The 16,684-nt window shown below is 43.1% G+C and overlaps 1 protein-coding gene across 2 annotated transcripts in view; it reads right to left on the reverse strand.

The window, feature by feature from the left end:
* Positions 1–1,343: 1,343 nt before the first annotated feature.
* GRM3 (glutamate metabotropic receptor 3) overlaps positions 1,344–16,684 on the reverse strand; it is a 400,891-nt gene continuing 385,550 nt past the window's right edge. For both annotated transcript variants that reach the window (XM_082253205.1, XM_082253204.1), the window contains exon 6: positions 1,344–2,613. In XM_082253205.1, coding sequence (XP_082109331.1) covers positions 2,537–2,613 — 77 coding nt within the window. In that variant the 3' untranslated portion in view covers positions 1,344–2,536. The remainder of the gene's footprint in view (positions 2,614–16,684) is intronic.

Here is a 16,684-nt window from a genome sequence, read left to right on the forward strand (position 1 = left end):
TATATTATGATGAATACAATAGTGAGTGAGAACCCACAGAAACATCTTTTTAGGATGTGAGATTCCAATATAGGTAAGAGAAGAAAATGGAACAAGGAAAGTAAGGTTATATACTCTCCCTATCACCAAAACATTAGTTTTGGGTAGACTGGCCCCTTATAACCTCTTTTATAAAAGCCAAAATCAAACTAATGTTTAATGATCCTTTACCTTAATTTGGGACATACTTTATTAGTTTGCCAAACAGCATGTACCACTGAGCTTGTGCATTAAATGGATATGGTTCACTAAAATGAAAAAGGCAAGCCAAGGCATAGTGAATGCAGTGAGTGGATGACAAAGGTAAATGCCTCACAATCCTTGGCAATTCTAAAACATACTGTATATACTGAAAGAAAAAAATGCAGGGGTTACCTTCCATGAAAACCACACAGCCAAATGATTATTAGATTTTCTTCAAAAATAAAGTATAGCCCTGTCCCTCCTAACTTAGGTGCCTCATTGAGGCCATCAATCACATTCAGGGAGCAAAAGGGATGATTAGAGGGCACGAGGGAGCTTAAATTTACTAAAAATGTGTACAGTAGCACATTCAGCAGCTTTAATGTCTGGTTCTCTTGATTTCACATGCAGTTTGCACTGAATGGAATCTCCGCATTTTTTTTCATAATTTGATCACTTCTAAATGTCAAAGTCTGTGAGGTATTTTTGTAATTACACACTATGTAGTAAATTAATATTTGATGATATGAATAAATATGTATATTTAAAAAAAATAATGAAAAATGAAAATGTTTATTTATGGGGTCAAATGATAGTTTTTTTGCACAGGCTACTTATTGGACAGAAATATCTGCCCTATTAGAACATATATTTGACTTAAGGTTCATGGATGAAATTTAACGATAACATAGTGATCATGTGCTAAATGGATCAATTTCACAATCATTTAGAATATCTATATATCCATGTGCTGTGACTATTGATATAGATTACAAGACTCTAAAGTAACACCCAAATTTAAAAAAGAAAGGATAAAACACATTGGATGATGTGTATGATATAATGTAGAGCATTTCTTTTATGACAATTTGATCATGTAATTTTTCTAAGATTCCTTTCTATGCAAATAAAACTTTTATTTTATGTTTTTTCTACTTTAAAGTCATTTGTAAAAGTGAATATATTGTAAAGCCTGAAGTTGTACTGCATTCAATGTAATCTACACAGTGCATGTTAGTGCAGCTGTCCTTGATCACCTGGAGAACTCATAAAACCTGGGGGTGGGGGGTCTGAAGACAATGGTGATTACTAGTTCTTTGCCCTCTGCTTGCCTTTTCCACGTTTTTGGTGCAATTTTAAGTGGCCTTAAAATGTACCTGCTAGAAATTCCCACATTACAAGTTGACAATACATCTGCACAACTAGAAACTAATAAATACGTTCCTCATTCTGGCCCTTTAATCTGTTTTATCACAATCTCTTTTTTTTTTTCTTGGCAAAGTGATACAGTGCTAAGCAATATACACTGTATAAATCAGCAGATTAACTCCATCCCAGAGGTAAAATGCATGATAAATTGCCACTGTATGAGTTTATAAATGCCTTCACATTTCACATAGGCTATCTCTATAGTAAAAGACCCCTATTATTTATGCCCTATCTGTTCTATTGGCGACAACAGGACTATGTGAAAATTTTAAATTAACTCATACATATATGTAGACTTAAGGGGTTGTTAATGAAAATCAGCGTGACTTATTTCTGCGAAATGTATGTTTGATGAGTGCTAGAATTTATTGTAGAGAAAATGCGTTAAGCTCATTGGTACTGGATGCACATACCAGCATATTTAACAAAACAGTGCAAAGAAAAGTGTTGTATTATAATCCATAGCAACCCGTCAGAAAATACTTTTCATTAAGGGTATTGTGCTCCGTTTTCCTTTGTACCATGTAAATAAATGTGGTTCATTGCCTTTTGATAATAGGGATCACTAGAGCCATATTTGGCATTCAGTCTTTTGCAGGACAATGCAGAAGCCATACATTCAGTTTACTTCATCGTCTCTCCTGAAACACCCTAGGAAGGGCAAGAAATAAAAAATATTCTCAACCAAGAAACACATGCTGGAAACCATTGTAAACGATTTTTACTGGCTTCTTTACATTAATACTGCTACAGTTGTGCAAAAACAACCAGTTACATATTCTGTAACTATCAGTAAAATGCATTTTAAAATTAGTTACAACCTTAACCTAGCTTACAAAAAACAATAGAAAATGACACGACCCATATATGAAATGGAAGATGTCATCATTAATTGGTGGACACAGCGAGATGTGTAGAGAATGCAAATAAAAGCATATTTACATGGTCTCTATATCTGTAGATTACAGTATTCATTAAACGTCTAGAACAGCATTTTATACAGTCCTCAAAAATATTTCTTCTAAAAAAAAGACAGGACTGCACAGCAAGTGCATAATATATTCTAACAGTCTAAAAACCAATTTGATTGAAATGTTTAGAAGGATTATAAGGAAGAAGTAGTGGAGTCTAACACTTCTCCTCCATTGCAAATGGTTGGTGTGTAGTGTGCACTGGCTGAAGCTGAAAAACAGAAGAAAAGGAAAAAGATTCATCACATTAATCAATTGTCATGACAAATGAAATTCACTTTAAACATTATTGGACATGAGGTATGGATAATTGGGTCAATTCTAATAGGTGTGTTGCCATCAAAGTCACATTTTCATTTAGGCAGTACATTGTTATGTAAAAGTTTGATTCTGCTGGGTTTTTAAGTAAAACCATCATATTAGCAAAGGTTTCAGAGAATGTAATTAGGTTATAAGGATAAGATTGTTTCCTGATCCAAACTATGTTGAAGTAATCATACAACAGTCTGGCTATGTACAGGGCAGTAATGACTGCATCAGGAAACTAATTGTTTGGGAAAAGTGTTTATTACTATAGCTGATTCTGCCTGGGCACACCCAAATCCTCCCGTGCGGTGCCGATTCCCCTTGATTCCTGTCTCCCCCCCTGCAGTGCTGCCAGCTTCCGTCCTCCCCTCTCAGGAGCGGGGAAGGGGCTAGTAAATATTTAATTAACTGGCCCTTTCCTTTTCTGAATGAACACATGGAGTGATCTGTACAAAACTCTCCTGTCTTCATTTTTAACTGTTTACTGCAGGCTGCCAATGAATTCAGGTCACATTATATTTGTTCAAAATGATTTGCTTCACCTAATGCCAGTGCCACAGAATACCGCTATTCATCTTAGTATTCCTGGTACTAAGAGCTTTTCAACTAATGTCTATTAATGTCATGATGTTTTACACTGGAGTTTAGATGGTTTAGGTTGGGATGCTGCAGTGGTGAAGATAAGATTATGACATGGTAAGTAAAACATCATGGAGATGAGTTTTCCTGTCTGCAGACACTGTCATTTTTCTCTCACGAGGCAGGGAAACTGTCAGTGTCGGCATAGCTGCATTGGAATTTAAGCAAATAAATTGCCCTCATGAAATAAATTATGGCAATTTGATGTGTCTGCACTTATCAGTAGTAGTCTTCTATTACTGTCTGTTATGCAAATACTAACTTCAGCTAAGAAATCAGCATTCAGGTCCACTCCCACTCCCCTCCCTGGGCTTGACTACTGGGCCTTAGTAGAGGTAAGTGCAGTTACCGATTGGTGACTGCACTGAGATAGTGATAGCTGTTTAAATTCCAATTCAGGTTCACAGTAAAAAGGCTAGACTGTTTTTCATTACCGAAAATAGCTGCTATTACAACATAGTCTGAAAAATATCCCAAGTTAGCATGGTCCATAAAGAGAAGACTGATTTTGGTATACTTTATGAGAAAAGACTTTTATTGCAAACACTGCTTCTTGTATGATATTTCTCATTAACTGCCTTATTGTGCTTGCAAACTAATGGTATTATTGTCCCTCAAGGTTAGCGCTTTACATCGATTGAAATTTCCAATACTGGTACTTTTCAGAGTAGTAATAAAGATTTCCAAGAAAACACTGTGCTAAGGTAGCTCAAAATTAAAATAGTTATTGACAGGATTTCTCATACAGGAATCTTCTATGCTTGCCAAAACCTGAGAAAATAGTAGATGCCATTCGAGTAGAATTCTCAAATAAGTCCATTTATAAAGCATCTCAGAATTATATGTGGCATAATGCATCACTTATTCCATTGTAGCAAGTATTCTCAATATATGTTCTATTGATTTCTTTCTTTTTGCTGGCAGCAGAATAGGTACAAGACATACTACCCTTGCCTGTACATAGAATGGTGGACCCCTGGGCTTGTTCAGTGTTCTCTAGCAAACTTGTGCCTAGAAGCACTTAACAATCTGTTGGTTTTTCAAATATTTTCTAGTTTTGTCCACAGAGCTTTTTCAAAATTCTAGGTACAGTTCCATGCTTTCAAAATTTCTCCCTGAAAATGTTTGTCCTTGCAAATATCCCTTAAAACCCAACTCGGTGCACACAAAAAAAACTACCCTTGCAGTGGAGCCCCCTCGCACTGCAGGGGTTAAATGCTTGCTTTTGCTTAGGGGTGAAGAAAAAAGATGTAATACTTACCTTGCACCTTTCTCCATCAGGGTCCATCCAGTGGTGCGACTGGTTCCGCGCAGGCTCCACTCTAAGATGCTTCTGACTAAGGTCAAACTTCTGCCATTCCATGTACAATGCAGGGTAAGTAGGATTACATTGTACATAATGATTCTTAAGGGCTGCCCACAATCTGGAGCGCCAAAGACTGCAATACCGGAACCGGAAGTGTGTGTTCGTGCGGCAAGGGAGAGAGGAGGAAGGAAGAGGAGCTGCGGGGATACGTGCGGGGGAAGCCGCGGGGGAAGCCGCACAAGGGGTGTGGGTGCACCGTGCAGGGACCAGCAACTGAGCGGCGGTGGAGGACGGGAGCCGAGGCAGAGAGCGGCGGTGTAGGTCGGAAACCGCCTTCCTTAGTGCCTGGAAGAAGAGGAGGAGGACCGTCCGTGCCCAGTGAAGAGGAGGAGGAGACATCCGTCCCAGTGTGTGTGTGTGTGTGGGAGCAGCTGTGAGTAAAGCAGCAGCTGCAAACAGGGGGAAAGCTGTGTGACTGAGCTCTGTGAGAAATCAATAGCTGTTTGTCTGTGCTGTGACTGACTGCTGTGTGACTGTCTCTGCAACTGAGTACCTGGGAAGTCTGGTAAGTATCCTTGCGACTGGGAGTATCTTGCGACTGGTGAGTATCCTTGCGACTGGTAAGTATCTTGCGACTGGTGTGTATCCTTGCGACTGGTGAGTATCCTTGCGACAGGTGTGTATCCTTGCACCTGGTGAGTATCCTTGCGACTGGTGAGTGTCCTTGCGACTGGTGAATATCCTTGCGACTGGTGAGTATCTTTGCGACTGGTGAGTATCTTTGCGACTGGTGAGTATCTTTGCGACTGGCGAGTATCTTTGCGACTGGTGAGTATCCTTGCACTGGTGAGTATCCTTGCGACTGGTGAGTATCTTGCGACGGGTGAGTATCCTTGCGACTGGTGAGTATCCTTGCGACTGGGGAGTATCCTTGCACTGGTGAGTATCCTTGCGACTGGTGAAGTAGCTTGCGACTGGTGAGTATCTTTGCGACTGGTGAAGTAGCTTTGCGACTGGGGAGTATCCTTGCGACTGGGGAGTATCTTTGCGACTGGTGAAGTAGCTTGTGACTGTTGAGTATCCTTGCGACTGGTGAGTATCTTTGCGACTGGTGAGTATCTTTGCGACTGGTGAGTATCCTTGCGACTGGTGAGTATCTTTGCGACTGGTGAGTATCTTTGCGACTGGTGAGTATCCTTGCGACTGGTGAGTATCCTTGCGACTGGTGAGTATCTTAGTGACTGGTTAGTATATTAGCGACTGGTGGGTACCCCAAGTTTGGTACCAGGGGAGTTAGAGGTAGTGTAGGTAAGGAAAAACTAGGAGACGGGGGGGTGGGCTCAGAAGTAGAGTCAGTCAGGAGGGAGCAAAGGACTGAAGGCAGTTGTAGGGTCAGCAGCGACAGTAGGTCCACAACGTCAATCGGCAGGTCTGTGCTGGAAAACCTCAGACCGAACAGGAATAAACATAACCAATCAGCGTCCGTAAAACTAAGAGGGGTATAGGCTAATGCCAGGAGTCTAGGTAAAAAAATCGATGAGTTGGAAATGTAAGTTCATGAAGAGGACATAGACCTTGTGGGAATAGCGGAGACTTGGTTCGACCCCTCACATGACTGGCTGGCAAATATCCAAGGGTATTCGGTGTACCGGAAGGACAGGATAGGAAAAAGAGGGGGAGGGGTATGTCTCTACGTCAAGAACAATGTAAGGGTGATAGAGCGGAGTGACATTATGGAAGGGTTGAGTATGGAGTTAGAATCCGTGTGGGTAGAACTCCTTAGGGAAGGAGAAAAGGGAAAAGTAATTGTGGGGGTTTGCTATAGGCCACCTAAACAAGGGGAGGAGGTAGAGCTGGAATTTTTAGCACTGTTGGGTAAAGTGGCAAAGCTAGGATCTGTCATCATATTGGGGGACTTCAATTATCCCGACATTGACGGGGGAGAGGGGACTGCACACTCACAGAAGGCCCGTCTATTCACGGAAACCTTACAGGACAACTACATGTCACAGTTGGTGGACTCTCCGACTAGAGAAAATGCAGTCCTGGATCTATTGATCACTAATGACCCAGACCTAATCTCGGAGGTAGGAGTCAAGGACAACCTGGGCTCTAGCGATCACAGGATGATCACATTTAGTGTAAATAACAATAGAACAAGGCAAGTAGGGAACATAAGAACCCTTAACTTCAGAAGGGCAAACTTTCCAAAATTGTTCTCATTGATGGAAAGGGTAAACTGGGACCAAACCCTGGGATCCCTGACCACAGAGGAAAAATGGGAATGCTTTAGAAACATATTAAAGTGGAGTTCCACCCTGTTTCACAACTTTGCAGTTTTAGTTCGGGCTGTGCATTCTCAAGATCAATTGGGCATTTTTTTTTTTTTTTTTTGAGTTTCCTACCTTATTTTTACTTCATTATAAAGTTCACTTCCTCCTTCTTCTTGCTTCCTCCCCCCCTCCTCGGCCGCGGCCGATGACGTCATTTCCTGATTCGCATTGCTTCATGGGAGCTGTGTGTAATAACTCCCAGAAGGCAATCGGCCTCTCCTCATCTCGCGTTTTTTAAAACAGGAAATGACGCCTCGAGGGCCGTTGTCATGGCAGTGGGTTGATGCTGTTCCTAGTCTGCCTTCACTCACAGCAGCCCCACTCTTTTTTATTTATTATAGTACCGCAGCGGCACAGCCCCACATCTCACGGGGTGTCAGAGACCAGTGACCCGACCTGAACTCGGCTCAGCTTATCCCGGCGGTGTTTGCAGCATGGGAGGTGGAGGGGGCGCTGTAAGGAGTGTTTCTGTGACACTGATTACACTGACAGGAGAGAGCGGGATGTGCTCCCTCTCTCTCTTCTTGCCAGGCTTCACACTCCTATCACTGTAGCGGCGTCCTTCGGCTTCTCCTTACCTTATGTCAGAGCGGAGGAGGAGCGGTGGAGGAGAAGCCGATTCCTAAAGCTTTGCACAGACAGCTGCCGAGGGAGAGATACGGCTGCAGAAGCAGAAGGGGAGAAGATTGCGGCTCAGGAATGACACTGGATGTCAGATCGGGACTATACAGAGTTTGTTACCCGCCCCCTTGCCACATTGTTTGCTGGGAGGAGAGGGGATAACAAACTCTGTATAGTCCCGATGATCTGACATCCAGTGTCATTCCTGAGCTGCAATCTTCTCCCCTTCTGCAGCCCTATCTCTCCCTCGGCAGCTGTCTGTGCAAAGCCAAAAGTTCAGTAATCGGCTTCTCTCTTAGGTTCCTCCTCTGCTCCTCCTCCGCTCTGACATATGAAGAGGAGAATGACAGAGGGATGTGCCGCGCTGTATCTGAGGTCTGCCTGCGATGCTTGAAGAAAGGGAGAACTGCACTCGGGGGCACAAATCTTATCCTGTCACCAATCCCACCATGAAGTAATCATCTTCTCCCCACCCTGCTAGTACAAATTCTCTTATTCCCCCCCCCCCCCCAGGACAATCCGACATGGGGGGGGGGGGGTGCTGGGATGGGGAATTTGAGAGGTGACAGGATAAGATTTCTTCTAGCAGGGGAATTGGGGGGGGGGGGGGTACTAGGAGGGTGATTTGGGGGGTTGTGCTGGGGGACCCAGTGCTGACCCCATAACAGCGTGCCATGCATCCGTCCGTCCATCCATGCATGCAAAGTGCTGACCCCATAACAGCATGCCATGCATCCATCCGTCCATCCATCCATGCATGCAAAGTGCTGACCCCATAACAGCGTGCCATGCATCCATCCGTCCATGCATGCAAAGTGCTGACCCATAACAGCGTGCCATGCATCCATCCGTCCATCCATCCATGCATGCAAAGTGCTGACCCCATAACAGCGTGCCATGCATCCATCCGTCCATGCATGCAAAGTGCTGACCCCATAACAGCGTGCCATGCATCCATCCGTCCATGCATGCAAAGTGCTGACCCCATAACAGCGTGCCATGCATCCATCGGTCCATCCGTGCAAAGTGCTGACCCCATAACAGCGTGCCATGCATCCATCGGTCCATCCGTGCAAAGTGCTGACCCCATAACAGCGTGCCATGCATCCATCGGTCCATCCGTGCAAAGTGCTGATCCCATAACAGCGTGCCATGCATCCATCCGTCCATGCATGCAAAGTGCTGACCCATAACAGCGTGCCATGCATCCATCCGTCCATCCATCCATGCATGCAAAGTGCTGACCCCATAACAGCGTGCCATGCATCCATCCGTCCATGCATGCAAAGTGCTGACCCCATAACAGCATGCCATGCATCCATCCGTCCATCCATGCATGCAAAGTGCTGACCCCATAACAGCGTGCCATGCATCCATCCGTCCATGCATGCAAAGTGCTGACCCATAACAGCGTGCCATGCATCCATCCGTCCATCCATCCATGCATGCAAAGTGCTGACCCCATAACAGCGTGCCATGCATCCATCCGTCCATGCATGCAAAGTGCTGACCCCATAACAGCATGCCATGCATCCATCTGTCCATCCATGCATGCAAAGTGCTGACCCCATAACAGCGTGCCATGCATCCATCCGTCCATGCATGCAAAGTGCTGACCCCATAACAGCGTGCCATGCATCCATCCGTCCATGCATGCAAAGTGCTGACCCCATAACAGCGTGCCATGCATCCATCGGTCCATCCGTGCAAAGTGCTGACCCCATAACAGCGTGCCATGCATCCATCGGTCCATCCGTGCAAAGTGCTGACCCCATAACAGCGTGCCATGCATCCATCGGTCCATCCGTGCAAAGTGCTGATCCCATAACAGCGTGCCATGCATCCATCCGTCCATGCATGCAAAGTGCTGACCCATAACAGCGTGCCATGCATCCATCCGTCCATCCATCCATGCATGCAAAGTGCTGACCCCATAACAGCGTGCCATGCATCCATCCGTCCATGCATGCAAAGTGCTGACCCCATAACAGCATGCCATGCATCCATCCGTCCATCCATGCATGCAAAGTGCTGACCCCATAACAGCGTGCCATGCATCCATCCGTCCATGCATGCAAAGTGCTGACCCCATAACAGCGTGCCATGCATCCATCCGTCCATGCATGCAAAGTGCTGACCCCATAACAGCGTGCCATGCATCCATCGGTCCATCCGTGCAAAGTGCTGACCCCATAACAGCGTGCCATGCATCCATCGGTCCATCCGTGCAAAGTGCTGACCCCATAACAGCGTGCCATGCATCCATCGGTCCATCCGTGCAAAGTGCTGATCCCATAACAGCGTGCCATTTTCGTCAAACTGGCGGCCCTCCAGCTGTTCCAGAACTATAAGTCCCATGAGGCATTGCAAGGCTGACAGTTACAAGCATGACTCCTACAGGCAGAGGCATAATGGGACTTGTAGTTCTGCAACAGCTGGAGGGTAAAGTTCCCCATCAGCCAGACAAGAGTTTTCTAGGTACTAGTTGGCAGTATGTTTCTCTCTGTTTCTCTCTGTCTCTCTCTCTCTCTCTCTCTCTCTCTCTCATGTGTCTTCCTGGAGGCGGGGAAGGGATATAGAGGGTGGCAACTTCCTCCTGAGCCAACGTTTCTATAGCAACCTGTACTATGCCTAAAGCATAGTACTGCCCATGTGCGGGATTTCCTGCTGCATTCTGGGTAGCCAGAATGAACAGCAATCAGGAAGAAGGTCAGGAAGTCTTACACTGCTGTTTCAGACGCCCTTAGTAAAGATGACAATGCACAGGCAGCAGGTTTAAAAGTAAGATTTTCACTAAACAAATACACTGTTCAACTCATAAATATGCAAATAGCGGTTTTGTGAAGCGAGATGTATTAATATTAATATGCTATTTTTGTTAAAAAAATTATTCTGAGGGTGGAACTCCGCTTTAAGCAAAGGCATCTTGCAGTGCATTCCTATGGGAAATAAATTTAGAAGAGACAAAGCCAAACCTGGCTGGCTAAACCGTAGCGTTAAAAACCTTATTAGGGGAAAAAAATTGGCCTTCAGGAAATATAAATCAGAAGGCACAGTATTGGCTTTCGACCAATACAAGGAGGCAAATAAGAAGTGTAAACACGAAATCAAGATGGCTAAAATAGACTTTGAGAGACAAATAGCGGAGGATAGTAAAAAAAACCCAAAGAAATTCTTTAAGTATATCAATAGCAAAAAAACTAGGGCAGTATGATGCCAACTGTAGCAACGTCTCTACCAGTGTTATCCTTTAGTTGTCCTCTCTCTTGCTTATGTTGACCTATGTTACACCAAGCTGCTGTTTGTTAAGTTGCGACACCATTATCCTCCAACGGACTTGATAGTTTATGTTGCCTTTCGACACTAATAATAATTGCAGTAGACATTTATTTGTAGTGCATTATGTGATATGACTGTGGAAAATTGTTTTTTTTTTTTTCTGTTTGTTACTTCCTTCTTCGATCTCACTCATCTTCTGTAAAAAACCTCTTCCTCAATAAAATCAGATTGAACTAAAAAAACTAGGGCAGAGCATATTGCACACATAATTAGAGATGATGAGAGGATGGTTACAGAGGACACAGAAAAAGCAACCGTGCTGAATGCTTTTTTCTCGTCAGTATTTACACAGGAAACGGAGGGGTACACTGACCATGACTGTTTGGTTAGTAGTAATATACAGGACTTGCCATTATGGCTAACAGAGGGGGAAATCAGGGAAAGGCTGGATAAACTTAACACAAACAAATCACCAGGCCCGGATGGCGTGCATCCGAGAGTACTCAAGGAACTCAGTAAGGTTATATCCAGACCACTGATCTTTGCGGACAGTATTAGGACAGGAGAAGTACCAGGTAATTGGAGGAAAGCTAACGTGATTCCGATATTCAAAAAGGGTCAGAGGCATGTCCCGGGAAATTATAGGCCTGTCAGTTTGACATCGATAGTATGCAAACTTCTGGAGGGGATGATAAGGGACTATATCGTAGAGTTTGCTAAAGACAACAGCATCATCAGTAATAACCAGCATGGGTTTACAAATGGGCGTTCTTGTCAAACCAATCTATTAGCATTCTACGAGGAGGTGAGCTGTGAGCTAGATAGGGGCAGACCAGTGGATGTGGTGTACCTAGATTTCGCTAAGGCGTTTGATACAGTTCCCCATAAGCGCTTAATTTATAAAATAAGATCTGCAGGTATCGACAGCAGGGTGTGCTTTTGGATACGGAACTGGCTTAAAGGGCGTGTCCAAAGGGTGGTAATAAACAGAGCATACTCAGACTGGTCTGAGGTAGTAAGCGGGGTGCCCCAGGGCTCAGTCCTGGGACCAACCTTGTTCAATTTATTCATAAACAACATTGAGGTCGGGGTCAGTAGTTCAATAGCAGTTTTTGCAGATGACACAAAATTGGCCAGAGCAATAACTGCACAGCATGAAGCAGATATACTACAGAATGACCTGGACAAAATAACGGAGTGGGCAACGACTTGGCAAATGAGGTTTAACGTAGAGAAGTGTAAGGTTTTGCACTTGGGGACTAGAAATATAAAAGCACAATACACGTTAGGAGGGGAACCCTTGGGGGAATCAAAAATGGAGAAAGATCTGGGAGTCTTGGTTGATGATAGATTAGGCAACAGCATGCAATGTCAGGCGGCAGCTGCCAAAGCTAGCAGAATATTAGCATGCATAAAGAAAGGGATGTATTCCAGAGATAAGACTATAATCCTTCCACTTTATAAAACTCTGGTCCGACCGCATCTGGAGTATTCTGTCCAGTTCTGGTCGCCAGTCCTCAGAAAGGATGTGTTGGAGCTGGAGAGAGTCCAGAGAAGGGCAACTAAACTAATTAGGGGATTGGAGGACCTTGATTATGAAGAGCGTCTGCAATCACTTGATTTATTCTCCCTGGAGAAGAGACGCCTGAGGGGGGACATGATAGCAATTTTTAAATATCTCAATGGGGATCTCAGCTTAGAAAAAAAGCTGTTTAGTCGAAGGGATTGCATGAGGACTCGGGGGCATACAATGCGATTAGAGGAGAAGCGTTTTAACCTCAGGCAACGTGGGGGGTTCTTTACTGTTAGGGCTACAAGATTGTGGAATTCTCTACCACAAGAGGTGGTTTCTGCAGGTAGTATGGTGGCTTTCAAAAGACTATTGGACGTGCATCTCAAGGATCAGAACATTCAGGGGTATGAGAGATGATTACAGCCACACACACCTAATCACAGGTTGAACTGGATGGACTATTGTCTTTATTCAACCTCACCTACTATGTAACTATGTAAAGAGAGAAGAGGACAGCTTGGGAGCCAGCCAGAATGGGGATAAGGTAAGTAATACAGCCGTCTCATCTTTCCTTAAATGTACTAAGCATTTGAGCAATGAGGTTTTTTTTTCCAGCCCAGTGATGAGCTTTAAAATTTAATATTTAAAGATTTAATATTCTCGTGTTTGTATAAAAGAGGAAGCATAGTGTAATGTTTGGGGGGAATACACTGTGAATTATAAATTTAGTATTTACCTTAAAGTGTATGCAGAGGCAAAACATTTTTTTTTTTTTTTAGTTCCAAAGTTTTGTTGTTTTAATAAATAAATAAATGTGTAATTTACCAACTAAAGGGAACTTTGTATTCTACTGCAACCATTAAACCCTCCTGCTTAAACTGTATCTCAATCCAAATTTTTTTTTTTTAGGTTTTTGGAGAGAGAAGTTATAAACCCTGTTTGAGTTTTTTATGTCTGTGTTCCCTCAGCAGAAATTCACCCTCTTCATTTGTCATAACACACCACCAAACTGAACTGAATGTAGAAAAAAGAAACCCCTACATTTTCAATTGTTGCTGGGACATTAATAGGAAGTCTTCCAATGGAGATATCTATTACTGTCATAACTATGTTTCACTCACTTTTAAGAGATTTTTCTCAATTCTTGAAAATTCTATGGAAGAGGAAATAAAGGTAAACCTTTTCAATGTGGCACAGACTGCCAAAAAAAGAAAAAAAATCTCACAGGAGAGTTAAATTTTCCCTACTTTATCCAAAACTAAAAAAAAATGCCTTTAGATATACTTTACAACTGTGGAGATACATGAGTTAATTTACTGAAATAGAAACAGTTCGTTTTGCAAAGTCAAAGTACTTCGTGAGAGTTAGTAAACATGGTAAAATTTGTGTTCACTTTAAGGGCTCTTTCCCACGGTCCGCCTCCATAGGCGGATCCGTGTTGCTTAGCGGGGATCAATCCGCGATCCCCGCTGAGCCCGCGGATGACAGCTCCGTCTCCGCTTGCAGAGCGGAGAGGGAGGTGTCTCAGCCCCCGCTGCCCTCTATGGGGGATCAGATGAGAGCGGACCGCTTGTCCGCTCTCATCAGATCCGATCCGCTCCGATTACTGAACGGATGGAAAAATAGGGTTTCCATCCGTCCAGATTTCACTGACAGGATCAGATGCGGATGGCAGCGGGTGTCAGCGGAGGTGTCTCCGCTGACACCCGCTGCCCCATAGAGCTGCATGGAGGATCCGATCAGATCCGCCTAAAAAACTGACAGGCGGATCTGATCGGATCGCCCGTGTGAAAGAGCCCTTAATATCCAATCATGCACTAGAAAGAGTCTTGTTTTTTAAACACTTCAGCCTCGGAAGGTTTTACCCCCTTCCTGACCAGGCCCTATTTTGCGATTCGGCACTGCGTTACTTTAACGGATAATTGCGTGGTCGTGCGACGCTGTACCCAAGCAAAATTTATGTCCTTTTTTTTCCCACAAATAGAGCTTTCTTTTGTTGGTATTTGATCACTTGTGCAATTTTTATTTTTTGCGCTATAAACAAAAATAGTGACAATTGTGAAAAAAACAATATTTTTCACATTCTGCTATAGTTTGTTTGTTTTCTGCTACATATTTTTGGTAAAAAAATCGTATTTTGATTGGTTTGCGCAAAAGTTATCGCGTCTTCTAACTACGGCAAAGATTTATGTTTTTTTTACTAGTAATGGCGGTGATCTACGATTTTTAGCGGGACTGCAACATTGCGGACAGATCGGAACCCTAACTGACATTTTTGACACTTTTGGGGGTACCAGTGACATTACTACAGTAATCATTACTACAGTAATCAATGCTAAAAATATGCACTGTCACTGTAATAATGCCATTACTAAGTGTGTGTGTGTGTATGTGTGTGTGTGTGTGTGTGTGTGGGGGGGGGGGGGGGGGGGTTCTGTGACAGGCACAGACAAATCGCAGTTTCAGCTTAGCTAAAACTGCTGATCTGTCCCTGCCTGTCTCACAGAAGATCTGCCTGCTTTGTTTACATAAGCAGGCGGGTCTTCTCTTTGTTTCCCGAACGATCGCAGGAGGGAGGCGGCAATCGCCGCCTCTCCTCCCATGGCCCGCCTACCAATGTGTCTAAACACGCCAGAATCACATGCACTCCAGTCACGTAGTACTATGTGACTGGACACAGGGGAGCCGCTCTGCCGCAATAATATTACTTTGGGCAGTCGGCAGGAGGTTAAATAAGCCCCCCACGTAATTGAGTATTTAAAGTCTACACACCTTCACCTTATCCACTATGAGCTTCACATTCACTTTGCAAGGGGAACAGCCTATTTCATGTTGTAAAACGCCATGCAAACTGTTGGCGCTGTATAAATCCTGTATAATAATACCAATAATAATAATATTTATTTAGTCCACACGAAAATATCTGCCACATAGGAAGTGCATTATTTTTAGTTGATCAGCAGACCTATGTGTTTGCATTGTTAGGAGGTGCACAACCTTTGTATAGCAATGCAAAGCATGAAGCAGGGCCAAGCATATAGTGAACAAATATAGTTGTAAAGCTGTATATATTTTTGATACTATGTATCAATAACACACATAAGTAAGATTATTCCCATCAATTTATCTCCTGTACAAGCATATTTAAAAGTTAGTCACTCTGCTGTTCACTCCTGTGCATGCATATTTGAAAATTAAAAATTCTATATTTTTTTCTTTAATAAAATGTTATCAAAGAAACTGCATTTAATTTGTAAATGACACATGTAATAATTGGCTACATAGCGTTCAATTGTGTTTGTAAGATGAGGAATACTTTGGTTTAGCATCAAAGTAGCCCAGAAGATAATTTTAAATGACATGATAAACCAAAGTTGATTGAGCCTTACTTTGCTCTACTACACAACCATCATTTATTAAAGTCTGTAGTCAGTAAGAGGCTCAAAAATGTTTTGCTTCCTTGTCCAACAGGACCCTTGTGCCTGTCTCTGTGTACATCTTTCATATATTTGGACATGTATGACTTATCATAAACTATTTAGCAGAGCCCTGCTGACTAAGCTTTTAAATGGAGTATATGTGTTCTCTGTAATTTGTGGAAAGTCAAAGGGATGACTTGTTTTCAATTTAGAAAACCGCAGATTAGACTTGAGGCTTTTTAGCACCACTTAAATGGAGCAGGTAACAGTAGGAAACAGCGATAAAGGCTTTTTATCCCATAGCCAAAAAATGTTTAGTTAGAGAAAAGTAATTTTAAACTACAGGAAAAATGCGGCAGACAAATAATTGCACAAGCAATACATTTATGATTGCAAATATTTAAAGCTGAATTTAAAGCATTCCAGTGAATTCCAGTGAAAAAAAATGTATGGAGCCCAAATGCTGCTTGCCTGTCATACAAAGAATTGTTAATAGATTTCTAATTTGTTTGATTGTTGCCTATAAACTGACACAGGCACCTGGACCCACTCTGTCTTTTATGCTGTAGTTTTACTAATGGGCATAATTGGGAATAGCACAGTTTCTGTGCCTGCCTGGGCATGCCCACCCTAATGATAGACAATGCTCTTCCTACAGTTAGCTAAAAGCACTGGATGTTTTAGTTAATAATCCCTTATCCAATATGTGCCATACCTACAAGCGATGCCAGGACTTGTAGCTTCCAGATTACTGAGTAGGTAACAGCACCATTTTCCCCACCTCTTGGGCAACTTCAGGGTAAAATAAGATGTATGTAACCCATATTTTCCTATTTTAGTTACACATGAAGCTAGAACAAGCAATG

This window comes from Pelophylax lessonae (assembly GCF_965119305.1).
Source record: "Pelophylax lessonae genome assembly, chromosome: 4".
NCBI classification, from domain to species: Eukaryota; Metazoa; Chordata; class Amphibia; order Anura; family Ranidae; genus Pelophylax; species Pelophylax lessonae.